A 27069-nucleotide genomic window follows, 5' to 3' on the forward strand; every position below is an offset into this window, starting at 1 on the left:
CCCAGCACCCTTCCTCAAAATAAGGGACAGAAACACCATAATGCCTTCGGGGAATCCCTTCAGGGGCGCTATGAAGAAAACAAGGTGTTTTGCGTGTTTTAATCAGAGGTGCCAACAGGAGACTGTGTCCCCTTGTCCTGCCTCAGGCTGATGAATGCACGCGCTGTGTTAGACAATCCTAATGTGGTGGCGATGCTCCTCTGCCAGCACTGGCAGCACTACCTGCAGTGCAGTGCAGTGCGTTTGAGAGGTGCAGGCAGCCCTGCCCGGGCACTGCAAGGCTGTGAGGAGCTCCCAGACCCTTCAAGAGGTCCCTGAGGTGCCACGTGGCCAATGCACGGGGAAGGGCCAGTGTTTGGGTGCAGGAGGTAAAGACCTGAAGGTGCTTGACTTCAAGAGCCTGAGGCAACTGCTATTTAAAAGAAAAATAGGCTTGGGGGTTTGTAACAGCAAGAAAGCATCCTTGGATCCCAGCTGGGTCCAAGGGCCTGCGAGACGAGAGGGTATATCTGTACCACGCTCCCCTGCTTTATCGGGACTTTTCCGTCCTCTGAGGTATCTCAACCCTCCCTCTGCCCAAGATAATGGAGAGGCAGCCAAAATGGCATTTTAAACTCTTGGCTCCCTCTGCCAACAATTGGACAAAGCAAAGAGGCAGGATGGGAGAAACTGGCTTTCTGGAAACTTCTGCTCGATGGAGAGGGGTCACACCCCCTTCAATAGAGATTGGAGTCGGGGGTCATTTTACATCTGCCTTTAATGAAGAATGGTGGGAAGGGAAATTTAGCGATGAGCTAATTAAATATATATATAATTTCCACTCTGTTAGCAAGGAAAAGAAAAAAACCCTTGGAGCAGCTGCTAGGTCATTGTTTGTGAATGTAAAAATAAAAGTTTCTTGGCACGGATTTCAGAGATGGAGGCAGTATCTTGCACTGTCATTCCAGAGGGAAAGGGAGAGTGAGCAGAAGGAGGATGAGGCCAGGCAAGGATAGTTCAGCTTGACTACGTGTTGCTCAGGTGTGTCTTGGCTTTTGAGCCTCTTTTCCCTCCGGCTGGTTTAGGTAATCAACATCCTGCCCGAATGGTGAGCCTCACCAGGGACAGATTTACAGGCCCCGCTCCCTGAAAAGCTGGGAATGCGCTGCCATGGGGTTGGCTGAGGCTTGGCAGTGACCTGAGTGCATCAGTGGGGCTTAACATCCCCAGCCAGGCTCACCTGGGAACACCACCCTTCTGCCCACGGGCTCTATTCAAGCTCAGGTCCGGATACCTGCTTCTGGCCTGAGCTATGCTGTAGGCATACCTGTGCTTGCCCTTGTGCCCAGCTGTCCCAGTCTCCTGACTGGTTGTCTTAGATGGACTCCAGACCTTAGCTGGCAGTATCCTTGTCTGCAGGATGCAACTTGGACCTACGCTGCGGCTTTGTCTCCAGCCCTGTCTCGTGTTGCACCTAACCGGACAGTGCCTCGTCTAGGGCTGCGACTGGAATATGTCCCCATTGTCACCTTGGCGGTGCTGATCACCTGTGGGACTGTGTTGGGGGCATGCTTGGCGCTGGGCTGGCTCCCTGTGTGGGGTAGCACTGCTGCTGCTGCTTGCTGGCTGTGAACTGAGATCCCGAGCTGCGCACGAAGAAGCTCGGTCCTCGGGCTGTGCAGGACCTGGCTTCACGCCTCATCCTTTGGTGAAGGCCATGGGCCTTGCACCCCACTGCTTCCCCAGTGACCCTAGGGCACTTCTGCATCCCTCTTACTGTCTCTGTGTCTCCTCAGTGCTGGCTTTCCCACGTCATCTAGCAAGATGTCCTCTCTTGTGGAGTAAGCTCTGTTCTTGCTGTTCCCTCACACTGGTGATGATCCAGACCATGGTATACAGCCTCATCTCCAGTGGCCTTGATGCTGGTTTTTCCCTTCCCACCCTGCTGCATGCCTTAGCCTGATGCTTTCTGGCAGCAACTGCACATGGAACAGGAGACCTGAACTTTTCCATTCCCCAGTCTTCGGTGCTGCCAATCCCTCCTAGCTGGGAATGGGCATTAAACTCACTCTCCACCAACAAATGGCTCCTGGCTCTCCCTTTCGCTTCTTGAGCTCCCTGTGACATGCAGGCTGGCTAAGAGGGAAGGAAGGATGGGGGGCATTCCCCTCTGCCCCAATGGGTCCAGCATTGCTCAGTTTCTCTGCCTGCTCGCACGACTGTGGCAGCTTTCCTCCTCACTGTGAGCACCTGGCGCTGCTCCATCCCTCTCCTGTCCCATCGATGGCTTTGGCACACTTGGCGTGCTGTCCTGGGCACACACGAGAGTAATTCCAAAGACTCTGCCCCCAAACTCTTGGCAAAATGGAGATTAATAGTAATAATAAAGATACTCGTAATCCCCCTGCTGCCAGATTACGCAGCCAGGGAAAGAGGGTGCAGCATGGGAGAGCGTGGCTGGCTGGAAAGCTCCACCTGCGCACCAACTCGGCCACCAACATGGGGAAAGCCGAAGGAGGCTCTTAGGAGACACTGTTCAAGGCTGAAGGAGGGCAGGAGGAGTTCTCCTTGTTTTTGAGGCAGTCCCGCAGCCCATCTGCCTGGATTCCGCTGTTGGAAAGGACCTCTGCACCCCCCGACACCCCGCAGACGTGCTGGCAAGCTTGAGTCAGCTCCTGGTGTCTATCTGTGAGCAGAAAATGCTGCTGGTCCATGCTCCCCTTTCCACTGACACCGAGCAGTGTGGTCAGTATTCACAGCCATGGCTCTTTTTCCTCTCCAGGAGCAAGAAAGGCTTCCCACGTGTGCACTTAAGACAAGCCTGTTCGTCAAGAGGTGCTGGCTCCCTCCTCGCTGTGGTTATGGGAAGGCTTTTTTGTTTAAAAAGGAAAACAAATGAACAGATTCCCCTGACACCCAGCCTTATCAGGCACGAACCCAAGGGAGTCCCTTGTTTAAACATCAGGAATACATTGCTGGATAACAGCCCTCCTCTCCCTCCCCTCTTGGCCTCTTTTTCAGTTGGGACAGGCTTGTTTCTGCCTCTGTTTGCTCTTTCTGAGCTGCTTGCTTCTTGCCAGAAGCGCTCCGGGAAAGCGGGAGGACGGTGAGGGTCCTACAAGCCAGGGCTTCTGGGCTGGAACAGCACAGGGGCAACGCTGCTCCAGGGACTTGCTGTGGCAGAGCTGGAGGTGAGGATGCCACTAGCAGGTGGAAACATACGGACAGAATGTCTGGGACACGTCAGGGCCGGGACATGAGGAGACCGAGAGTGGGAGAGAAGTCCCCCTCCCTCTTGACCTTCGGTTTGCCTCTGGGCGCTGCACATCTATGTGTGTGAGGCAGAAAACCGTGTGTTCTCCTCCTCCCTGCCCCGCAAAAACAGAGACCAGAGTCAAACTTGGAATTCCCCTCTGTCTCATCACTGAGGAGACAGGGTCTCGGTGGTGATCTCACCCCATCAGAAACCTTTCTGTGCACAAGGCTAGCGAGCACTGAAAAGAGAGGCTGTGGAGGAGGAGGGGAGTCATGGCAGGAAACCAAGAACACATCAGACACTCTAAATTTAGATCTTTTTATTCAGCTCGGACAATATTCCTTGATTTCTCATTGTTCGGGAGAGGGCAGAGGGCAGGGGATCTATTGAATGGCTTTGTCCTGAGAGATGCCACTTTGTCTGGGTATACGGGGGGTGGAGGAGTCGCAGATTGGGCTGGTCTGGCGTGGGTGAGAGGTGTGTGTCCCACTGCTCCGAATGGCCTTGGGGTGCGGTGGTGGGTCTCTGAGCAGCCCTGCTACCTGCTGCCCTCCACCATCCGTGGGCAAGGCAGTGGTAAGGACCGGCATGAGGGCCCCACGGTGAGCACCTGCGACCAGTGCGCAGTGCCTTTGGCGTGTGGGGCAGGTCCCCATGCCAGTGGGGTGTCAGATACAGGGCGTGTAGGATAAATACACACCCGCTCTATACGTCTCACTGCCTTTCCGGCAGCACAGCTCAAAGTCTATTTTTAAACTCCCTCCTTTATTACACAGCCCAGCAGATAGCAACGGCCTGCCTCCTGCCACGCTCTCCCTAGGGAGCAGGATGTCCTCCACGCCACCCTCCTGGGGATGGGGACAGGACACAGGGTGGGCTATGGGCATGAACCCACTCATCTCCCCTACCACAGGCTGGGGCCGTGGAGGGTGCAGGCAAACCGGGATGCCCAGCTGCATTAGCGCTGCTGCAGCCCAGCTGCTGGCTGCACCGGCGTACGGGTGGCACAGGGTGTTGCGTCCTGCTGTATCAGTGGGAGGCCAGTTTTGCTCAGGGCTCATGGCTTACGGGAGGTAAGTAAGCAGAGCATTGCGTGCAGCGTCACCAAATCCACCTGCTGCTGGCATCAGTGCGACTGAATGGGTGCAGGCGGGAGGACCAGCTCTTAAGGGAAGCGCACATGGGGCTTTCCACCTCGGGCGATGCCCCGACCCCCGCCGAGCAGTGTTTAGTGTGGGTTTTGCTCTGCGATGTGGGCAGCGATAGCAGGTGTGTGGGGAGGAGAGCTGCTTGCTTTTGGTTTTCGACCCTCATCTTCATTTCACATCATGAGTCATGGTACGTTCTGAGCTGAGTAACTGCTGGGGCTATTTTTACTCCAGCTCAGCAAGCTTCCTTCTCGCTGCTGCCACCGCCACCGCCGCTCGCTGCGGACCCAGGGGCAAAGGATGGGGAGACGGTGAGTGGCAGAGGCCGAGGGCAGGGGAAGCGGTGTTTGGGGTGGTGTCAGTGGAAAGGGGGACCGCTGCCCACCTGATCAATTTGGAAACAAAAATAGTATATGCCTCTTGAAAAACAACAGATGACCTGCGGCGTGTGGTGTGTTCACACACACACACACGTATATATTTGTTATACTGGGAGAGGGGAAGGGGGAGGGAGAGAAATTCCTTTTGAGTGCTATTCACCAGTCTGGAAAAATAAAGAAGGAAAGCAGAACATTTTTTCCTTTCATCAAAACAGGAAAGAGAGGGGGAACGGGGTGGGGAGCAGATCCATAGACATAATGGATGGTTGCCAGAGTAAGGAAATTGTTCCCTTTCACCCTAAACTTGGGAATTGTGGGGGGAGAGCTATATGGTGGTGTGAGCAGGGAAGGCTGCATCCCCTCCTCCCCACCTGCCATAGGAACGTGCATGGACACAGGAAAGCACTGGGAAATCAGTCCTCTCATCTTTGTGTTCTCTCTGAATCCTGCCCGAGCTGCACATCCACAGAGATGTGAAAGGCTTTTGCCTTCTCCTTCACCCCAAAGCGCGGGGCAGCAAGCCGCGGCCGGCACGAGCCCTCTCCCTCTTTGCTGTTGTCAGGGGCTGTGCCCTGCCTTCTGCGTGCATTTCGTTCCCCTTTCCCATCCTCTCCTTTCTGCCAGGTTTCTGCCAGGAATGGATGAGACGAAGGAGATGGTGAGGGGCTGGGGGAATCCCTCCACCAGGGAAAGACAGGCAGAGGAGGGGGTTCCCGGAGGAAGCCTGGCAGGGTGCCACGGAGCGCCTGCTCGCAGGGTGACACCTTCCCTTTCCCCTGGAGCCAGCTGCTCTGTGAGGGCTTTACTCATCCTTGGAAAGCATTTTCCCTGCCAGCGCCAGGGGCAAGAAGGTGAATTATGCAAGCCCTGGGTACCCCGAGGCTCTGCCTTTCTTTAGCACCAAATATAAACACCAGGCTCCTTGACTGTCTCTGTCTCCTTCCTTTGGCCTCTCTTCTCCTTTCTCCTTTCTTCCTCTGTTAGACCGAACTCAGCTGTTAGGGCAGCTCCCATGGCAGCCGCCTCTGCGGCAAACGGTGCAAACTGCCGCGTAAGCTGCATACGATGACTCTGTTCTGATCGCTCCAGTCAGGATAAACCTCATACAAACAGGAGATGTGGCATAAAAACGATGCGCCCACAGAACGGGCCTCCTGGCGTAAACCAGGCATACAACTTACTCTAGGTTCTTCATTCTGGTGTCGCGGCTGCTCTCCTCCATTGACGGCTGCGGCAGCCCAGCGGAGTAGGCGTTAGGGATTGCTCATTGTTCTCCTGAACATAGAGACCGGAGCGGGAGCAACACCTAAGTTAGGTACCTTGAGTGGGCGGTCTGACTACACGCTGGCTGTCATCACCTCCTAATTTCTTTCCATTGATTGTTTTTCAAACTAGGACTCATCATGGAGAGGCTGAGACATCTCAGCTGGTTAGACTGAGTCTTGCTTTCCATTGCCAGCCCTGTTTTCTTCCTGCTGTTTCACAATTCCCTCCCCTTACTAAAACAGGCGAGAAAAGATATCGCCCCTCACATCGTACCGCTGTGGATGGTGGCCCGTAGATCATTTTTTCCACCAACACGAGGTGAGGGGAGAGCAGACTTGCAGCAAGGAACTGCCTATTGTCCTCGGACACGTGTTGCCCTCCTCCCTAGTGATAAGAAAATAACCGAGGAGATGAGTTCAGCTGTTTGCAGGTTAGAAAGCAGTAGTGGTGCTGAAAGTGTTTTAATAAGGAACCCTGCTGCAGGCTCTGATGAAATCTCTGCTTTTGTTGTGGTTTGTCTTCGGGGCCACTGCCAGCTAGCACAGTTGTGACTGGACCTCGTCAAGTCTCAGTGCTGTAACGGGATATAGTTATGGTCCAGCTGCTTCATGTAGCCTTGAAATACCTTCCCACCATATGCAGTGGCGGTTTCACACTCTTGTCCTGTGACATCTGGGACACTGATAGTCCCACTGGCCCTCACAAGCCACGCCGCAGGCCAGTAAGGGGTAGGTAAGAGTTGTCCCATTGGATTTAGGGGTTCGTAGGATAAATGACAAGGTCATTTCACGACAGCAAGGTAATCCAAGGAGCGCCCAGCCAGCTCAAGGCACAGCAGTTTAAAGTGCACGTGCCCCTGTTGACCTCAACGCCAATGAGACTGGCCCCAGCCTTTAGTCAGTCTGAAGGCCTCACTAGAGAAAAAGTCTGTTCCTGTCTTAAAAGCAGAGAGAGTAAGGAAAAGCGACTGAAGCCTGAGTGGCTTGAATATCATTTTGCTCTATTTCCAGGCAGGGTCATAGGTAGCTGATTAGTCAAATTCCAAACATCCTCTTCCTTGCTGTCTGGAGGTTCAACAGGGATTAGCTTTTTGTTTCTGATGTCAAGCTTCTAAAAACTGCCCAGCATCATCCACATGAAAATAAATAACTCTATTTCTATCTCATTTTGCATGTAATGTAGCCGGATATTTAAAAAATATAAACCCACACATAGCGTCCCCAAAACCAGGCCCTGCAGCAGCTCCTGTTGCTACTGAGCAAGAAATCTGCGGCAGTCCCTGCTAGCTTACTGCTGACTCCTTCTCCTCTCTGGTGGTGGTATCTCTGCCTGCTGAAGGGTTTGATCAGCCTCCCCACACACAGGTTGTTCTGTCCTGGCCAGGGAGCCGCTGTGGTGTGGGGGACACCCTATACAGCTTGAACAAGGTGGTATGAAAGTGGTAGATCCATGCCAGGTTATTCAAAGGCAGAGATCATCAAAGGGCACATGAGCATCCATTTACCTGTTACGAACTTTGAACATGTAATGGTATCAGGGACATTCAGGACCTTGCTGCCCTCAACTCCATCTACACAAATAGAAGGACTTTGAGAAGCTGGTTTGGCCATCCCAAATCCTCAGCTTTCTCCCCAGTGATTGCCAGGGAGCCCAGGGCTACATCGTTTCTTTGGCTGGAGCAAACTGGAGCAAGCTGAGATGGACCCAGGCCCTTTTATAACTTCTTTTTGGAACCTTCTACCAATTCAGAAGGAGTTTCAGCACCCAGGTGGATATTAGGGTAGTCGGGTTTGGAGTCAAATTGTCATCATGTGAAATGGCTGGTACGCTGCTGGCAGGCCAGGATGGAGAACGAGGGGAATTCTAAGCGCCCTGAGGAATTTGGGGTGGGACAGGGCTAGTATGGCTGGAGCATCTAAGATAAAGTCCTGTTAAGGTCTCTGGAGGTAGAAAAGAGCAAAGGTATGTGTTGCATTTCCACTTCTTCCCACTTGAGCTCTGAAACTGGGACAGAGCCTGACTTCAGAGTCAGTGTGAGGGACTCCCAGGACACTCCTTATCTCTGCAGTCATGCACCTCAGATGGCCTGGGCTTTGGAGCTAGCATGACTGACAAACTCCCCACCTGTGGGGAAATCTGGGCTCTCTTCTTCTTGGCCAGGGTGAATTGCAGTGATCCTTTGCAACCCAAGAGCACCTTGACATGCTGCCCTACCCTTCATTTTGTGCTTGAGTTACTCTTGTCTGTGATAGGAGGAGTGCAGGAGCAATGCTATTCTAAGAAAGCCACGGAGGACACCCAGATCTCCTTGTGTCCCTGTGCCTCCTGACCAACATCCACATCCATGAGACTGAAGTCAGGTTCAGGGGTGTAGCTAGCCAAACTGGGAGGTGTTGTCAGATGCCTACTACAGAAGAGCATTTGGTGTGCTGCCTGCTGCTCGGTTCTGGTAGCTGGTCCACATACCTGGACACTTTGGACAGTGCACACATGAGCGCTGGTGCGAGACTGCGTGCTTTAGAGAGGGTTGGCTGCATGAGGCTCACAGGCACCTAGATAGTCTAAAGGGAGCATGTGTGATGCTGTGAGATGAGGCCACTGGTATGCCAGTGGGTGTATGTATGTGAGAAAGGAAGAGAGAGGGGGAGAGTGAAGGAGAACACATGGATGCCCAGGGATGTGTGAATGAGACAAAATTTGCACGTAGCTGTGTATGCGAGCGGCTCGACTAGAAGCGTGTGCGTAGCATAGAAAAAGCAGGGAAGATGCTTGGGATTCAGAGCAAACGCCTGCTGAGTGCCTGCGGTGCATGACGGTGCAGGAATGTACTGGTGGTATGAGCCTGCACAAAGATGGTGCAGAAACCCCTCCTGGTTGTGCCGGGAGTATGCTTTGCAAGCATGCAACTCCATGCCAAGAGGTCACCCGTACGTACATGACAGGGTGTGCGCACTGGTGTTTTTTCCATAGGATATGACTCTTTCTTGAACTCACCTGTTAGCAGCCTTCCTCTCCCCATCTCTCCCCTCACTCTCCAGCAGATATCTGCTTGCTTAATTTCCCTTCAGACGTTTATTATATCTTGGAGATAATCGCACTGCAAAATACCTCCCGGTGCCATGAGCAACACCAGCTTGTCTTGTAGCAACGTTTAAATTTCTCTGCCCTTTCATTCCTTCCCCCCTGCACACAAAGAGATGTTAAGGTATTAAAGCCGTCTCTCTCCCTGGAGGTTGTGGTGCAGCAGGGCAGGGAAGAAGGCGAGTGGAGCTGAGAGAAACGCTCCACTCGCCTTGCAACAGAGAGAACCCGAGGCCAAAAAAATAACAAACTACCATGCCGGGAACTCCTCTCTTCTTATCGCTTCCTAAGGAGGAAGGAATTTCTGTCCCCATTCCTCACGCGATGTTAAAGCCACATTACCCGGGTTATTGCCGCATTAGTCATTTTTAATTAATTTATCATTTAAATTAACACACTTTTTATTTTGTCAGCAATGGGCTGCTACTCCCTCACTAGGTTTTCGCCTTGATACCCAGCCAAGAGGAGGATGGCAAGTTATGCTCCACCCATCTCCTCTCCTTATAAAAGGAGCAGCCCCGAGTGCCAGCTTAGTCTCTCTTGCAGCTCGCAGACTGAAATAAAGACCCATCGGCTCGCTCGCCTCCCCGTCAATTTTACCTTTTCTGCTTCTTCTCCTTTTTTATTGTCTTTTCTTGTTGCAACAGAGCGCGGGAGGCAGCAGCAGCAGCTCCGCTCTGAGGCTTGTTAAGGCTCAGCGCCTGCACATACACACACACGCAACCCAGGGAGAAAACGTTTGCTCTCACCTGTCTCCAAACCCAAAGCGAACCTCATGTCCAAGCGAGCGGCCAACACTTCGAACGAGAAGGCAGCCAAGCCAGCACCTTAATGTAAGGAGAAGAAATCCAATGTATGCTAGCAACTGCTCGCAAAAAAGCAAGTGTGCGCAAGGAAGAAAAGGAGCATTTTAAGAGAAGGACACCTTAAGGAAGATTTCATATTTTTTTTGGATTTCGCGCTAAACTTTGGAAAGTTGTTTTTCTTAAATTATTATTTTGTGCTTTTTTCCCCCTAAGAACACTGAGCCATTGTTGCCTGCATGTAAAATCTTTTACATCCATACATTTTAAAAAGCAAGACAACCAAGAGGAAACCCAGCATGTGGACCACCTAGCAGAGGGCAATACCGAAGCATCCCTTGCAGCGAGGGGGACACGGACTCTGGATGCGGGTCCTTTCGAGGGACTGCATTTCTCTTCCACCGGGCTTATGAGATAGCACCGAGGCAGGCGAGGCACCGCGAACCACTTCTGCCTCCCCGCTCCAGCACCACCACCTCCTCCTCCAAGGGCGCCCGCAACTCTCCCACCAGCAGCAGCCCGGCCCGGAGGGGAGATGGGAACGCGCGGCGCCCTCGATGCCTGAGGCCGGGCGGCTCTGCGGGAAGCGCTTCCCTCCCGGGGCTCGCCGTCCATGTGCCCGCAGCCGGCGGGGCCTGAAGTCGGCATGAATCTCGGCGTGGTCTTCGCGTTCGTCCTCTCCCTGCCCCTGGCCCGCCTGGAGGTGAGTTTCCATGGCGGGCAGCGGGCGGTGCTGCCGAGCTGCCAGCGCCGGAGCCGGGCGGGGGCCGACCCGCAGGTGCGGCGGGGTGCAGCCCCGGCGGGGAGCGCGGCGGGGACCCGGGGGCCGGGCGGGCGGCGGCTGCGTGCCCCGCGCCGAGGGAAGGGCTGCCGAGGGGCGCGGGCGCGCTAATGGCGGGCGGAGCCGGCCCTCAGGGCAGCGACCGTTGGGCCGGCTTCCAGCCCCGCGGCGGGGCTGCCCCTCACAGCAGCGGTGTCCCCGCGGGCGTGCCCCGCGCTGGAGGGGAACGGGAGGCCGGGTCCCTGGGTGCTGCCGGGGAGCCTGCTGCCCCTCAGCGGCTTCCCCCGGCGCTGTCACTCCGGGGCACGGTGCCCGCTGCCATCGCGCCCCTCGCCCCCTCCGGTTGCCCTGCGAGGCAGGGACCGAGCCCCAGTGGTGACAATGTGAAAGCCAGCGTGGCAGTGCCGAGGGGCTGAGGGAGAAAGGGGCGAGGCGGGGGCCGGGGTGGCTGCAGACAGCCGCCTCGCGGGTGGCATGGTTACGCGGTAAGGCGTGTGTCAAGCTGCGGCCATGGGAAGAGGCAGGAGATGGGTGTCTGCGCTGCCCGTGCGTGCACGGTCACGCCAGCATCTTGTCCTGCAGCCCTCCTGCATGCCCCGCTCAGGAGGGAGCTGGGCACGGGGTGGGGACCGGGCGCTGGGTTCGGCTGATGGATGTGCACCCCAACCCTCTTTGGCCTCCCCGTGTGGAAATCAAAGCCTCAGCTGTGGTTGAGGAAAAGGAGCACCAAGACCCCCAGTCCTGTGCTGCCCCATTTCATTGCCCGATTGCGTGCAGATTGAAGGGATCAGAAAGCCCCGATCAGCCAGCTCTACCCAAGGTGGTGAAACTATGGGTTAGATCTGCGGCCTGGGGGGTGTCAAGGGCAGGAAAATACCTTTCCACTAAAACTTTCCTCCCTTTGCATCATTTCTTTCTCTTCCTTCCTCATTTTCGGGCAGTGTGGGTGGGTGCAGCCCTCTGTGGGGTGGCATGGAAGGGGCTGGGTGTGAAGCATCACATCACCTCCTTATGGGCCCATTTTGCCCTTGCCCAAGCCGCAAAGGGAAGCAGTTAGAGCTGTGGGCTGCCCAGTGGTTATGTTTGTTTTGGGCAGTGGATGGTATTTCCTCTGTAGGTGGCTCAGATCTCTTTCTCCCATGCAGCATGAAGCATCAGCTGCGGCTGGTGCTGGGGAAGGGTGAAGATGGAAGTGCCCGATCGCAGGGGGCTGTTATTCTGTGCTGTAATTGCACTGAAGGACTGCACAACTCTATGACAGCCTAGTAGTTTGGGAATTCTGGCCGTAGGTTCCTTGGGAGGGATCATGACATTCAGCATTTTATAACCAGAGAACCAAGAAGGTTTCTGCTTGGGTAGATGCTTCTGCCTGCAGTCAGTCCCCACATCTCCTCTGAGGGTAACGCATTGCACCCTCTGTACCAGATGCATACATGACTTCTACTGGGGGGCTGACCCATAAGCATCCTCTGCATAGGGCTTGCACCTCCTCTGGTGCCATGCTGGAGAAGGTGCATGGGGAACAGTAGCTCCCCCTAACCAGCAGCGGCCTGAGCCAAGAGATGGAGCCTCCTGAGTCCCTCTCCCAGTTCGATCACACCCATTTGGAGCTGCAGGGCCCTGGAGCTCTTCCAGCCGGAGGGAGCACAAGCCTCAGCGGGAAGGTATTTGCCAGTTGGGAAGCGAGGATGCTAAACCAATTTGCATTTGCCCCACGGGCTCTAATAGTTGCCTTGCAACATTTACAGAGCTGGGCTGAGCCCAGTGTGGTTGTGCTGGGGTGAAGCCCCACTGGCAGGGCTTTCTGGAATTCCCGAGGAATGGGGTGCGGCCGGGCGCTTGTTTAGAACCTCGGCCCAGCTCCCCATCACGTCTTCCCGGTGCAACGCTTTGTGGCACTTCCCGATTCTTCCTAACATGAGGCTGTGACAAGGACAAAGCAGTGTAAGCCCGGATGGATGGCATGTGTGGGGTGAGCTCCTGGAAGGAGCCGGGCGAGTCCTCCCTGCCTCCCTCTCCCTGTCAGCTGATGCGCAGCAGCAGGAGGGAATGACAGTGGTTTCTGCGCTGTCTTCAGTGCTGCTGGTAGACAACGGGCCCTGGAGGTGGAAATGCCTCCAGCCCTCGCAGGGGGGGTGCTGGGGGTGTGTGGAGGAGCAGGGTGGAGCAGCGGAGCCCCCTTTGAAATGGGAAAAGTGTGGGTAGGCCTGGCTGTGTGTTAGCAACGTGGGCAAGATCAAGCATCAAGTTTGATTCTTCTAAGGGAGGGAGACGGAAGCCACCATCCCGTGTGGAAGGGGCTCACGTGAGGAGAGTTATGCCTCTATCAGGTCGATGTCGGAGTGCCCCTGTAGCTGGGAGTGGTGCTGGAAGGGTGTAAGCCCTGTGCCAGGGGAGCAAGAGCCTCTGGGCTTCAGCAGGCTGATGGCAGGTACTGCCAGTCCTGCCATGGAATGCAGTGGAGTCTCCCCTCGGGGTCCTCACATCGGCTTCAGAGGGAACTAAAAAATGCTGTTTGTTTGGGTTGAGGTTTTTTTGCGTGGCTGATCACCCTGCTGCCGAGATCCCTTAGCACGGGCAGTGTGGAGGTGCTTGGGAAGGTCCTTCTCTGCTGGGCAGAGGAGACTGGTGCTGCTGCTACCCTTCTGTCCTTCCGGGTGCAGCCAGAGGTGGGTGTGTTAGACACATCACTTCCAAAGAGCAGACCGGAGGAGTCCTCACCTCGGGAGTATCCTTGGCTGGTTTCTTTGAGCCCTGAGGGTCTGCCTTCCCTGCCAGTTGCACAATCTTTGCTCCCTCCTCCTCTGTGTCTGCTTGTGCAGGACTGTGCAACCCTTGCCTGTGAGTAGCTGGAGGGAGGACGCAAGCACAGCCGTGCTTACTCCCTGTGCCACCTTGGCAGCAGCTCATCGCTGCTGCAGCATCCGTGGTCCTCAACAGCATGTGTTGGCAGAAAGCTCCAGAGGCACAGGGGTGGTGGGGTAAAGGAGGAGGCTGAATTGGGGAGAACATGTGTGTGTGCCTCCTGTTTGCAGGGCATTGCTTCACGTGCATTGGTTTACTGCTGATGTCTGTGAGGAGGGAGGCAAAGCCAATGCACCGAGAGGCCCTGGTGTCCCCGCTACAGTGCAGCACAGGCAGGGCTCTTGCAGCCTTGTGTTCTATGGGTCTCACCCCCCAAGCACCAGCAGCTGAGAGAAGGGATGGGGACATCCCTGCCAGGGTCTGGCAGAATGCGGGGTGACCCTGTGGTTTGGTGCAGAGCCAGCAAACCACACTGCACTGAGGCAGAGGGAGGGAGGGAGGGAGGAAGGGAGGGAAGAACAAACTTACTTTCTTATAGGAATTCAGGGCCTCGCGGGACTATGAGGCCAGGCCTTGGGGCACTTGACAGCCAGCCAGCAGTCCATTGAGACAAAAGTCTTCTTTGATGTGCCGTGCAGTAAAAAAAGAGAGATTGTTAACCTGTGTTAGACAAATAACTCCAGAGGAGCTGCTAAGCAGGAAAGGCACCAGCTGCTTGGGCTGGTCTGTTGGGGATCCCACCTCCTGCAATGCTCCTCCACCTTCTCACCCCGTGGGATCAGGTAGGGGTGGCTGAGGGACCTCTGTGTCCCTGTATGCTATCCCCACCAAGTGCCCCAAGCCTGGGTGTGCAGTGCCTACAGTCTCAGAGCCTCCCGGTCATAGGGCTGGGCTGGGGGGCCAGCGGCATGGCTGCTCCCATCAGAGACCCCAAAGGGAGCAAGGACAAGCTGTGCAGCTCAGGTCTGTGCCGCTCCTCTTAGGGCAGCCTTGGGCACGGTTCTGCAGCACAAGAGGAAAGGAAGGAGCCTCACAGACTTGCGGTTGTCACTGGCAGAGCTGCCTCGCAAAGCCTGGGGATGATGAGCTGTGTGGGCTGGTGATACACCACAGCCATGCTGGTAGTATCTGCAACAAGAAAAAATTGGCACCTAAAACTGCCACTGTGAGCAGGGAGTGGAGCTTATTCCTGCAGACAGCCTCCAGCAATCCGGCGCTTGAGGGCCTGCATTTGCAATCCCTGATTCCTATCTGTTCCCCCTGCTCTGTGAGCAAGGTGACACCTCCCAGCTCGCCTCCAGAGTCACCGAGTCTCGTAGCACCTGCCCACAATCTCCCCCAGCGAGTGCCAGAGTTTAAAATAAAGTTCCATTTCCTCCACGGATTGAGTGTCAGGAAGGACCAGGGGCATCCGTGCACGGCAGCATTCGCACACAAATGCATTTGGCTGACAGGTGCAAGCATTAAAAACCCTGAGCTCTGGCTGCAAGTCCTGGGAATTGCAAATGATCCCTTTTCCAGTAAACGTGTGTGGCACAAGGCAGGGAAGTGCTGCATAGCCTCTCTGGCACTGGGCTGTTGGTCCCACTCTTCCTCACGCAGCAGGAGTTGTCAGAAGGCATCTTCATTTCGCAGCTATTCAGTGATCCCTGAATTATACAAGTCTCTCTCTCGCTGTGCATTCATCACTGATGCCGCTCCCTTCTCCCTCGGAGACTGAGGAAGTGATGCCTGGGGATGTAAAATCTGCTTTTCGCTGCAGGCGGACAGCCAGATCTGTGGCAAGATGTGACAGTGACAGGGACAGAGCGGGGCAGAGAGGCTTGCTCTCTGGTGGATCTGGCTGTGGAGGTTTAAGATGCTAGTGCTGTCTGCTCTGTGGCTATCCCAGCAGGTGTCTGCCCCGTGACTCAGGCTGCAGCAGCCTTCAAGGCACCATGTCCTAGTTTAAGTCACAGTATCAGCGGGTGGGCTAGCAGGACACTCCTGTTGCCCTGCTAGTAGAGGCGGAGGGCGGGTGGCCAAGAGACAGGCACGTGTGGGAGGGTGCCAGGCTCAAGCAACCATGCGAAAGTGGCTGCAGGTTTAGGCTAAAGCCCTCAGGGTTTCAAAGGCAGTGTTTAACCACCTGCCTGGGGGTTTTCCTCGGCTCCAAGTGGAAGGGAAATGCTCTGCAGTGAGCGCAGGCAGGGAGGGAGCAGCCGTACACTAGAAGGACCACACACATGCCACCTACTGCCCATAAAAACCCACATGAAAATCCCTGCGTTTCACAAGCACACGAGCCAAGTTCTCCTCTCGGTTACAGGGGCATGTGTAGGGCTGCGGCTCAGACGGCATCCAGCACCCGGCTGAAAGAGCAGCTTTTCCGCATGAGTAGCCCTGAATGAAGAGAGCGAGGAGCTAAGCAAACACTTTGGCCAGTGCTTTCCTCTTCTCTTTTTCTAGCCTTTCGGAAGTACGTTTTAATCAGCGCTTGCTTTCCCACACCGCTCCTTTGTAGTCTTGAGAAGTGCTGTCACTAGGGCCCATTCAAGCCTGATGCCAGAGTCAAATTCCCAAGAGACTGATGGCGTTGCACCTGCCTGCACAAACCCTGAATTTGTCCCATTGTCCGATGTCTGCAAACCTGCTTACTTCAGGGTTCTTCTGGCACTGGCGTGCAATGACATCCTGACTCCCGTGTGTTTCTTCATCCAAATTCGCTCCTCAGCCCACCACCTCAAAGAGCCTCTCATGTCCTCCCTGCAGCCTTGGTGGTTGCACCCAGGCTCACGCCGGAGCAGCCTCAGCTGCGAAGGTCTGTCTTCTCCTCCAACCCCAATCTGGTTTTTCTCTTTTCTGAAGAGTATGCAAATGGTGTATATTATTGGGCCACTGTGGTTTGAAAACACACGCGCACGCACACGCACATACACCCCATATCTGACAAAGCCCGTTAGGGAGTTTCATAACGGAGGGAAATATTGGGAAGCTTTTATCAGATAGCGTAAGGGAAGTCTGTTAAAAACGCCTGTACTGCAGGCAGCAGGAACGAGAGGCCACCTGGAGAAGTCATACAGCACCGGAGAAGGAAGCCTTGCTGGCTGCTTGCACAGTGTTTGGGGCTCTGCTTCACAGCCTGGGCATTTCTGGGCTTTGTCAGTCTCCCGAATGCTTTGTGGGAGTCAGTCAGAGGGGCTTTGGCTGAGGTTTCAGGCTCATGCCTTTGGTTCTGTCATGCTTCCCCCAGCTCCTGCTCCATGACGCAGTCAGTATTCTCAGGTTGCCTCTTTAATGCTTGTTTCTCACCTTCTTTCCTCTTTGTCACCTGGCAGGGGGACCCCATACCCGAAGACATTTATGAGATTTTGGGTGACAGCTCATTGCGCTCCATCAGCGACCTCCAGCGCGCCCTGCGGATAGACTCCGTAGGTAAATCTCCTCTTCACCAAACACTCCTCTATTTTTTCTGAACTCTTTGGTGGGGAGGGAGGGGGTAGTCTGTTTTCAACAGACATCACTATAAATATAGGTACCATCCAGGATCCTGGCTATTTACACACCAAAAAAACCCAACAACCTGTGGGAGTTAAACAGGTATGAGCTCTTCTAGATCTCCTAACTGCTTGGCCCATCGAGGGACACTGGCTTCCAAAAGTGGTAGGAGATGGGCACGGTGAGTGCCAGGAACTGAGGTCAGCACTTTTCACCCTGGGAGATGCGCTAGCATCAGAGCTTGAATTGGCCAAGCATCAGTTTAGGAGGTGGAGAAATGGGACGTAGAAATAGGGTGATAGAGAAGCAAAGGGCTGAGTGGGTGTCCAGGGTTATCATCCACAAAAGGCCACAGGCTCTTAGGACGAGCGTGTCAGAGCCCGTGTCCATGGGCGAGATATGGCACAAGGGGCTAAGTCAGGGTAGCGTCGCTCTCCTTCTGCCCACAGATAAGAGCTGTGGGGTCTGCAGTGCCTCCGGGTCACTTGGGCAGGGCTGAGCGCAGCGAGTGGCAGGAGCGGTGGAGCACGGAGGGGTCGGCACGTGTGGGAATTGGAGCACACGCTGCGGCGGCTGGGCTGGCCCAGGAATTTATTTATAAACGGTCTCTTCAGAGCAAATTCCTTTCTATTCTAACCCCGCTCCCGCCCGTCGGCCCCCGGCCCCCCCCAGCTCTCCTTCTCTCTCGTGTTTTGTCTGTTTGGAGCTTTGTAATCCTTGCCGAGACACTATCTACGGGGGAACAGAATTTCCTGCTTTTGTTTCCTATGCCAGTCCAACCACTGGCGCAGTCTCAAAAGCATTCCCGCTGCCTTTCAAAACGGCCCTGGAGGGGCAGGGGGGGGAAAGCGAGGGGGAGGGCACCAGCTGCATTCAGCTATTGTTTGCCTTAGAAAGAGGCAACGAGGCTCCCCACCACCGCCACGGCCGCTCCCTGCCCTCACCAGTTCCCTCCTCCTCGTCCATGAGCCACACAATGGGGCAACTTCCAAAATTAGCTGTGCTGGATTGTCCCAGGCTGGTCCCCTCCACCCCAACTGTCTTCAGCACTGACCTGGGGTGTAGTAGAAGGGCAACCTGGGAGAGGGAGGGAGGGACCTGGGTTTCAATAGGAGACTTGTTTCGAGTCAACAGTTGTTGCTGTTTCCCCCCTCTCCCTCCTCTCATCAACTCAACTTGTGCACAAAAGGCAGCCCCCACCCTCGTTTGATGAGGTGCCAGGCAGGGTGGGGAAGGAGCGGCTGAGAAGATGCGTGCAGTCTGTCATGTCCCGGTGTCTAAGGAACAGATACATCACTATTGCGGTTACCAGCCACCCTCAGAATGAAGAAATAAAATGGGCTTCTCTTCTTGGATTGGGAGAAGGCTGCAGAGCTTTGAGCCACCAGTTTCACTTCAGGTCCCAGATGGGAAAGGCTGGTCAGGGAAACAGAAAATAAACGATGCTGTGAAGCTGTCTCTTTGTTGCACCCTTTGGCTTTCATCTGCTCCCAGGTAGTGACCAAGGGGCATCACCATTTGCTTGCCCTGTGTGCAGTTTGTGTCTTAGCAAAACAATCCCAAAGTGGCTGGACTTTTTCGCTGTGCTGTCCATGCACCCTGTGTGTGTCATAGCTGCTGTCCTCCACTGCCTGCACAGGCAGCCAGGATTAGGCAGCTCCAGAAGACAGATGAGCTCTTCTGACCTTAGACACTACTGTACACCCGTCAACAGAGGGGTGTAGAGTGGGGCTTATCACCCTTAACTGTGGCTGCCCTAGAAGCAGGCAAGCCCATCTAAACCAGTCATGCAGACAGCCTCTGTAGCCCCTAGAGAACTACTGCCCTTCTAGTGTATGATCCATCAGATTTCATTTTGGGTGTCTGCCTCGGGGCAAGATGAATGGTGTCCTAGAACTGATCATACCTCTCCAGCTGCTTTAAAGGGTATCTGTCTGTCCACCTCATGTGTAGATGTGCTCATGCACATGATTTCTGCCTTGTGAATATAGCCTGCGTGCACTCATCCCAAATCCTTCAGCAATTGCTTCAGTGCTGAGTGGAGAGCAAAGTCTCTGCTCCCCCTTATAAGAAGCTGCACAAGGGCAGGGCTGAGGAAGAGGAATGGGACATGATAGGTATGGGAAGTCTGCTCCAGCACACATCTGATAAACAGAGATCTTCCACTGGCCCCAAATTCCCTTTAAGAAAATTGCTCCCTTGATGCTGACGTCCATCCAGCTTCCTTCAGCTGCTAAAGCAGGTCAGAGAAGGAAAGAGCTGTGGCTGGGTGGGAGCTATCTCTGAGTGCAGCCATTGTCCGGAGCTCAGGAGGGGCTGCGTGTTGGAGTGCTCCATGGGGATTATGGGCATTTCTCTATTCACCGCTTCCTATGGGAAAAAGCAGTGGGGTGGGAGGGAACTGCTCAGGAGTGGTCTGAATGCTATCGGTCTTCCTCTCCCATCACTGACTGAACCACCTCCAGATCCTGCAGCTTACCTTAGAGTGGTAGGGGGGAAAAGTGATTTTAACCTTATTTTTCAGTTCTTCTCTCATAAAAGTGACCCTGACCTAGAGCGGCTGTGCTGGGTTGGGAGAGAAAAAGCAAGCACCCCACCTCTCACCCGTCATCCCCTTCACCTGCCCTTTTTACCCCCCAACTCTCCAAGTCCCAAGCCATGCCTGCAAGGCACCCCAGTGTCACACACCAGCCTTTCAGCTGGTCCCATCTAATCTTTGATCCTCCTTGCTGTATCCCGGTGTCAGCCACCTGATCTGAATCCCTCTGCTACTCCTCTCTGACACCAGAAAGCCCTGCCATAGACCTTGGCGTACTTGGGCTGGAGTTTTCCTCTCCCAGATTGGACTGGGATCCCTCTTTCATGATAGGCTTCTTGCTTTGAGCTGGACAGTCTGAGCCAAGTGCAAACCGAGAGTGTCCGTGCCCAGCGCAGCTGTGACCTTGCTGGTGGATTTACACCTAGCGCGACGTCCTGGGGCCATGCCTTATCTAACTTCTCTACATGTTGTCTGACGAGCAGAGCACGAGTGCCTGCTGTCTTCTCCTGCCTCTACCCAGTGCTATTAAGTCGTGTCTTTCCCTTTGCAGAGCAAGATAGTTCGAGCCTGAACCTGAGTACAGCTCAGCCTGGTCAAAACCCAACGGTCCTGTCTCGAGAGCGACGAAGCCTAGGTGAGTTGGGGTGCACCTTGCGGTTGTTGGGGCACTCACCTGAGCAGCTGTAGGTGGATGCAGATGCATGTCTTGAGATACACGTGTGGTGTTTGATGTTACAGTGCGCTTGGATGTGTAGACAGACAAGAAGGAGGGTCTGGGCCTCATGCAGGAGCTGGGTGTTACACCCCAGGAGGGCAGGAGAGGGAGTCTGGAGCTCTGCAAGCTGCTCTGCTTTAAATCCTGCTGGTGCTGATTTTATCTACAGAAGAGTCATCTCCTGCTGAGCTACTGGGGCCTCCTCCACAAGGTGTGGCTCTGTCCAGGGAGGGAACTGGAGGAGTGGGAGAAAGAGAGAGAATGTGTGTGTGTAAGAGCCATGTGTGGTCTTTCCCTTCTAGCAGAGGCAGCTGCAGCAGGCTGGTAACAGCAGCAAAGCCTGTTTCATCCCCCCTTCTTCTCCCGGCCCCCCGCAGATGCTCTGGCAGCAGCAGAGCCGGCTGTCCTTGCGGAGTGCAAGACACGGACCGTGGTCTTCGAGATCTCCCGCAACATGGTGGACAGCACCAACGCCAACTTCGTGGTGTGGCCACCCTGTGTGGAGGTGCAGCGCTGCTCCGGGTGCTGCAACAACCGCAACGTGCAGTGTCGCCCCATGCAGATTCGTGTGCGGCATGTCCAGGTAAGGGAGGCACTTCCCGCTGCTCCCTCCTCTCGCAGCTCACCTCCATCCTTATCCACCAAAACCCAAACCAGTGCAGGTCTCAGGCTCACGTATCTGTTCCCTTGCACCCCCTCTGTGGTCACATCTCCTGCAATAGCCACAGAGTGCTGCAGCCTCTGGTGTGGGGTGGCATCCCTCCCTGCCAGCCACTGGGAGGGCTGGTGCTGTCCAGCAGCTGGGGACTGTCACCGCAGCAGAGCCACAGGGCACTGTCCCCAGATGCAGCTCCACGCTGTGGCTATTTCTGGTGCTTGAGGCGGCCTTGTCTGCTGTGTTAGAGCAGAAGAAACAGGATGCAAGGAACTGGTTTTGATGCAGAAAGAGGAGGGCTTTGCAGTTCAGTGTCCATCCCCCTGCTGCTGCTGCAGCTTCTTCCCAAGACATGCACTGGAGCAGCTCCTCCTCTTTCTCAGCGCCACGGTTGCCTCCTGACCTGCTCCAGCACTGAGCAGACACCTGATAGTTAACCTCTTGCTCTGATCCTTCCCTCCTCACAGCTACCAGTGATCTCCTCACAGCTTCCTCCCAGACAGCTTGTTTAAAAAGAACATTCATCCCGCACTAATCCTCTGCCTGAGCCGTAAGAGACTCCCCCCGGCAGGCAGGCAGGCAGGCAGGCAGGCAGCAGAGGCTGGCTGAGAGAGGTTGTATTCACACAGCCCTTTTCATCAGGAAATTCCTTTCTCAGAAAAGCCAGGCCGATTGAGGGAAAAAATGTGGGGGGGGGGGGAGCAGGAGTTGTTTTTGTGGAAAAAACAAGTGAGAGGTCAAAAGGCAGCCTGAAAAAGTGACCTGGAAATGGTTTCTTTGAGGACAGAGGTCTCTCTATTGTTTGGCTGGAAGTGTTTGTCTAGCGAGCAGCGTGTGGTCTGAAGCGTGCGGAGTGGGCTTTCAAGGAAAGATAAACAGGCCTGGCTGCTTCTGTGCCGGCTGAGGGATGCTGCTGGGGGCAGTGGGTTTGAGGAATTCCATCCCAGAGCGAGTATTTATAGCTCGTGGAGCACTTCAGGGACCACAGCCTCACCAGATAAGCTGAGTGGGGTCAGCCCCGGCTGCTCCTGCAGTGGGAGGGACCCCCCAGAACGCTTGTGCCCTGTGGTGGGGATGTGGAGCAGTGAAGCCTGTCCTCTGAGTCAGCACTGGTGGAGAGTCCGAGGGAATTTCCAGAGCACCGCCTTTCCTGTGAAACACGGAGCTGAGGGCTTCAGCCCTGCGAGTTATTAAAGAGCGTGAGACAAATTCAGACAGGCCTCAGCAGAGCTGGTGAAGCTGCGTTTGCTTGCATCGCACCTGAGGTTTTCTCCTTTTGCCCTTCCTGTAGGATCCGGTGGGAGTTAATTCTGGTTGCCCTCAGGTCCCCACCATCACATCTGTCAGAAACGGGCTGGTGCGTTCTGCACGTCCCATGCGTCTGTCTGGTGATCCACCAGTCATCCAGCTTAAGCAGCAGCCATAGTTCGGAACAGGGGAGAACAACCAGTCACATCCGAACTTGTCTGGTCTAGGTCTGCTCTAGGCTGGTGTGTGCAGAATTAGCTCCCATACACACCACCCCTGAATCTGAACCGTGCTCTATAAACTGCCTTCTGACCCTCTCGGAAGAAAGCCAGTAGTGAAGCGCACTGACACTGATTATTTTACCAGAGTGGGAGCTGCAGCTCTATAAATCTCTTGCTTCTCTCTCCCACGTAGGTGAACAAGATCGAATTTGTCCAGAGGAAGCCAAATTTCAGGAAAGTCGTTGTGCCTTTGGAGGACCACGTGCAGTGTCGGTGTGAAGCTGTGTCCCGTCCGCCCCCCAGGAACAGCCGGCCAGTGCCACGTGAACAGAGACGTAAGGATCCTGGCACGGGTAGGGTGCAGGGAGGCATGAGAAGAGAGGCTGGGGGGAGAGGAAAAAGCCTTCCGCGGGTTTCAGTCTGCTAAGCTCCAGTGAGTCCCATGGGCTGGTTTATACCAGCTGAAGGACCTTTCCCAGGATGTGTGCCTGCCAGCAAGGGGCTGAAACTGAGGGAAATGAAGGAGGGGAAGGTGAGGGGTGACGGGAAGGGCATCGTGCGAAAAGCGAGAAGCAGAGACTGCGGAGAACAGAGGACAAGGGGCAGAAGAACAGAAGGAGGCCTTGTGGCCCTCCTGTTGCAGAGCTCTTTGCTGATAGCGTGTGGAGAAAGATATTTCAACGTGAGCCCTGCCCCTCTCTGTACAGACATTCTCCCCTTGTCTTGGCAGGCTTGTCACCGTCGTTCACCACAGCCGCTGTCTCACAGAGGCAGCGAGTACGCCGGCCGCCAGCGCAGAAGAGGAAACATAAGAAGTACAAGCATGTCAACGCTAAGAAAGTGCTGAAAGAAATCCTCATAGCATAGAAGTGCTGGCAGGGGAGAGAGAGCACAAGGCAGGTAACAGCAAGCTGCTTTTCCAGTCAGGGGAGATGTTCTCCTGGGACACGGTTCTGCCCAGGCATCTCAGAGCCTTCCTGCAGCACTGTCGGCTTTCAGTGTGGGGCTACTGCAGGGCCTGGGCATGATAAAACCCAGCTTGAAGGAGGGAGGAGGATTAGGCTGGGATCCAATATGTGCATCCTATTTATGGCTTTATGGCTCTTTGCAAAGAGGAGAGGTAGAAGCATCATGCTGCAGCCACACTTGCTCTCAGGCCCTGCCCTCTCCTTCCCCTGCCTCCCTTACAGGCAGCCTGTAAGGCTGACTTCTCTCTACACCTAAATCCCCTTGGGGTCCATGTAATTCATCTCTTCTGTGGAGCAACTCCTGTTCTCCTTTCTCTATTGATTCTCCGTTGAAAGCAGACAATTAATGTTGCTCTGGGGATCCCTTTTCCTTTTATTTCATTAGTTGTGTTGGCAGAAAGACTGGAAAGCAGCAACACTTTTGATTCCTCTCTCTCCTAGCGGGAAGGCTGTGTGTATAAGAAAGGTCACACCAGGGGAAAGGAGAACTGGAATCTCTGGCAAGAGATCTGGACTTTGTCAGTCCAGGGTCTGATTCTTCTCTCCTTGACTTGTGTAAACAGGAGTAATTCCTTCGTCGCTAGAAGAATGTCACTGGTACATGGGAAAGGAGAACAATCCCTGGTTCCCTATGAGAGAGGGAAAGGAGCAGAAAAGAGGGGTAGAGTAGCCAGGGCACAGGCGTAGGGAGGAGGCAGCACAGCCTAACAGGGAAAGCTCTAGCCCATGACTCAGCAGTTCCAGCTCTGCCACAGACCCTTGTGTGAGCTTGGGCCACTCGCTTCACATTCACTTCCCCTTGCCTCCTTGGGAGGGGGGACGAAGGGTCTTCCACGTGTGGTATTTCGGGAGCTGGGGACGAGGGGTGCCAGGCAGTGCCTTAGGATCGGTATTCCCACACTTAGCACTACGAGGCTCTGATTATCCCAGAATCCTCCTGGACGGTCCGAAGTTCCCATGTTGCAAATCCAGGCAAATCTCAGCTGTGGCTCAAGCTGTCCAGGAGGAAAAACAGAGGTGGTCAAAAGCCCTCCTGGGCTTCTAATCTGGTGCTTCGACACAAACACATCCAGAGGAGAAAGCAGGAGAGAAGGGGAGTTGGAGGGGAGAGGGTTCCGTGTTCTAACGCGTGTTTTTGTTTCATTTCCAGGTTTATTTAATATATTTGCTGTATTGCCCCCATGGGGTCCTTGGAGTGATCACTTTTCCTCTTTGTCCGTCTGCCTCGACGTCTGATTCAGACGGCAATTGGTGCTTCCCGTTCCAGCAGTGGACCTTCTCCCACCAAAGCCTCTCCCTTCTTTCATTTATTAGCATCATTTTAAAGTTTTACACACACACACAAACAAGGACAAACAAGATCTATCTATCTATATATATATGTATGAGAAAAGAACAAAGTACAGATAAACCCGTGAACCCCAACAGCCACAACGTGAGATGAGGACAGTTCAATGCCTTCCCCTCTCCGGAGGACAGGATAGAGAATGGGAAAAGGAAAGTGGGTCCAATTTCTTCCGAGGGAAGGAGAAAAACACATGGACAGAGGGCAGAAGGGGAATGTTCTCCTTTCCCCTCGTGTTTCTGGTAAGGCTGGGGGGCCTGGCTGAGATCAACGCTTGCACTGGACCTTCATTTTGCAAACAGGCGTATCTCAGATTGCGATGATGGAAAATGCACTAAGGACTTTATCGCCCTATCTGGACAGATCTATATATTTTTAATGTGCGTGTGTATATTTTATTTTAAGAAAAGGAAAACCAAAACCACTAAGATATACAACATCTCGGGGAACAGAACACAAAAAGAACCACAAAGCAAAACAAAAGAAGCCAAAAGCATTCCCCCCTTCCCTTTCCTCTCCGGCTCCTGGTGCTGACTGGAAGGTGTTTGGATCATGGGGAAGGAGTGGACGGCAGCAGGCCCCTGTCAAAAGGGGACCCATCTTTGCACATGCTGGTGGAGAATTCAACTTTCCAGGCTCGGACTTTAAAAGTATTTTTTAAATTCACTCTGTATGTGTGCGTGTGTATATGTGTGTGTGTGTGTATATATATATATATACGTGTGCGTGCGTGTGTATGTGTGTATGTGTATTTATACATACATATATAAATATATATATATATATGTTCTTAAGCGGATTTCATTCCCCAGCAGCAGGAAGCTCAGAGGCACGTGTAGCGGCTTGGCTGGGCTGGCAGGAAAGCGCGCTGTTACTGCAACGTGCCTGCGAGGGCTGGGAAGGGACAGGCAGAGGCATCATCTGATCTCTCCCTCGTTGCCCTTTTCTCTCCCTCCGCACCAACCCCCCCTCTCCCCAACACAAGTTCCTTGCAGGAGGCGAAGTGGCATCACGACGAGACCAACAACAGCCAAACTTAGAAGCATGACTTAATCTCAGTGAGCTGTCCTTGCCTGCTCTGTGGTCCTGAGAGCAGCATCATGTCATTCCCCCGAGGTTTTTAACCCCTTCACGGGTGTCCTGCACACCGTGCCTCCCCTGCTCTCTCCCTGCCAGTCTCCCCGTGTCTCCCATCGGTTTCCTCCCATCTTCCCTCTCAAATTCCTTCTGGATTTTTGCCTGTTCGATGTTCCCACCTAGCTTGGAAGTTTGTCCGGGATGTGGGCAGCTCTATGTAGGTATTGAGAAACAAATGAGGATGGTCTTTGCAGTTGGCAGCAGCCATCTGAGAGAGAAATGAGCTCTTCTAGGTGAGGAGGACTCGGAGAACAGGAGGGGCAGTTGCAGAGTCCCTCCTGTGCCACTGCCTGCTCCAGAGGAGGGAGGAGGACGCTGGGGACAAGGGCTATTTCTGCACACCTGATAGTCACTGTTAGCAGATATGTTACGTGGGATGGGAATTTCCAGCACTACCGCAGAAACCCAGCCTCGGATTGTGCTGTGCTGGGCGCTGCAGTCAGACATGAGGAATCGCCTGCCCACAGCTCCGGCGGCAGCCCCTGCCCCTCCTGCTCCAGCCGCTTCTCCCGCACACACAGGCAAAGCCCCGGGCAAGGAGGAGAAGCCACAACCTGGAGCTGTTCCAGGTCATGGAGGGACCCAGCCCTCGCCTCCTGCAAGCCCAGAGCACTTCTCGTACCGTTGCCGATGCGGCACGTTGCTCCCTTCCTCCATCCGCTAGCCCTGAAGTCTTAAGACACTTTGTTTTCCTGTTCCAAAATCTGTTTCCTTTGGTTTGTAAAGATGGTGAGGTTTTATTTTATTTTGATTTTTCCCCCCTTTTTTTTAATGTAAGATTAATTTATACTCAGTGCTGTATTTAAAGTTGTAAAAAAAAGGGAAAAAAAAAAAAGGAAAAACAAAAAGGAAACCACCTCTCAGACGATATTCTCTCTTTCTTTTGTGTGCTCAATGAAATGCAGAGGCCAAACCAACCCCCCACGGCACAGAGTGGGATTCCCAGGGCCTCCAGTTTCATTTTCAGGATGCTTATTGCAGAGATGGCAAAGAGAAGCAGCCAAAGCTGGGAAAGCCCTGCGAGCCCACAGCCAGCGGTGCTGTGCTCCTCCTCCCTGCCCATCACCCAGCTCTCGGGCTGGTTTGAAACAACTCAGGCGCTGGGAGTTTGGTCTTGAATTGGACCCCTTCTCCTTCGCTGCTCTGTTCGGACACCCGGACAGAATCTCCCTGCGCTTTCATCCCATCTCCGGATTCCTCTGCTTTGAAGGGCTTGGGACACTCGGCAGTGTTTACACTCCCCAAAGCTGTACAAACAGTCGGCC

General features: G+C 54.3%; 1 protein-coding gene across 3 annotated transcripts; it reads left to right on the plus strand.

Moving 5' to 3' along the window:
* Positions 1-4590: 4590 nt before the first annotated feature.
* PDGFB (platelet derived growth factor subunit B) lies at positions 4591-26657 on the plus strand. Of its 3 annotated transcripts, XM_065677988.1 has the most exons (8): positions 4591-4694; positions 9758-10616; positions 16817-16913; positions 20066-20149; positions 20608-20813; positions 22548-22689; positions 23085-23254; positions 24473-26657. In XM_065677988.1, the coding sequence occupies exons 2-7, from the start codon at positions 10527-10529 to the stop codon at positions 23219-23221; spliced, it is 756 nt and encodes a 251-aa protein (XP_065534060.1). In that variant the 5' UTR covers positions 4591-4694; positions 9758-10526; the 3' UTR covers positions 23222-23254; positions 24473-26657. The 3 variants fall into 3 exon arrangements, with proteins under 3 accessions (XP_065534060.1, XP_065534045.1, XP_065534052.1); XM_065677973.1 differs by lacking the exon at positions 4591-4694 and having other exon boundaries at positions 9621-10616; XM_065677980.1 differs by lacking the exon at positions 4591-4694 and having other exon boundaries at positions 9621-10616; positions 23085-23250.
* The last annotated feature ends 412 nt before the right edge of the window (positions 26658-27069 follow it).

This window comes from Lathamus discolor, chromosome 1 (assembly GCF_037157495.1).
Source record: "Lathamus discolor isolate bLatDis1 chromosome 1, bLatDis1.hap1, whole genome shotgun sequence".
Lineage (NCBI taxonomy): Eukaryota > Metazoa > Chordata > Aves > Psittaciformes > Psittacidae > Lathamus > Lathamus discolor.

Bases quoted from the DNA above. Each gene is read 5' to 3' on its own strand.
- PDGFB (XM_065677988.1), top strand. From the start codon at position 10,527: ATGTGCCCGCAGCCGGCGGGGCCTGAAGTCGGCATGAATCTCGGCGTG. The intron at 20,150-20,607 runs GTGAGTTGGGGT...GGCCCCCCGCAG, and splicing joins TCGAGAGCGACGAAGCCTAG to ATGCTCTGGCAGCAGCAGAG. The intron at 22,690-23,084 runs GTAAGGATCCTG...TTGTCTTGGCAG, and splicing joins AGTGCCACGTGAACAGAGAC to GCTTGTCACCGTCGTTCACC.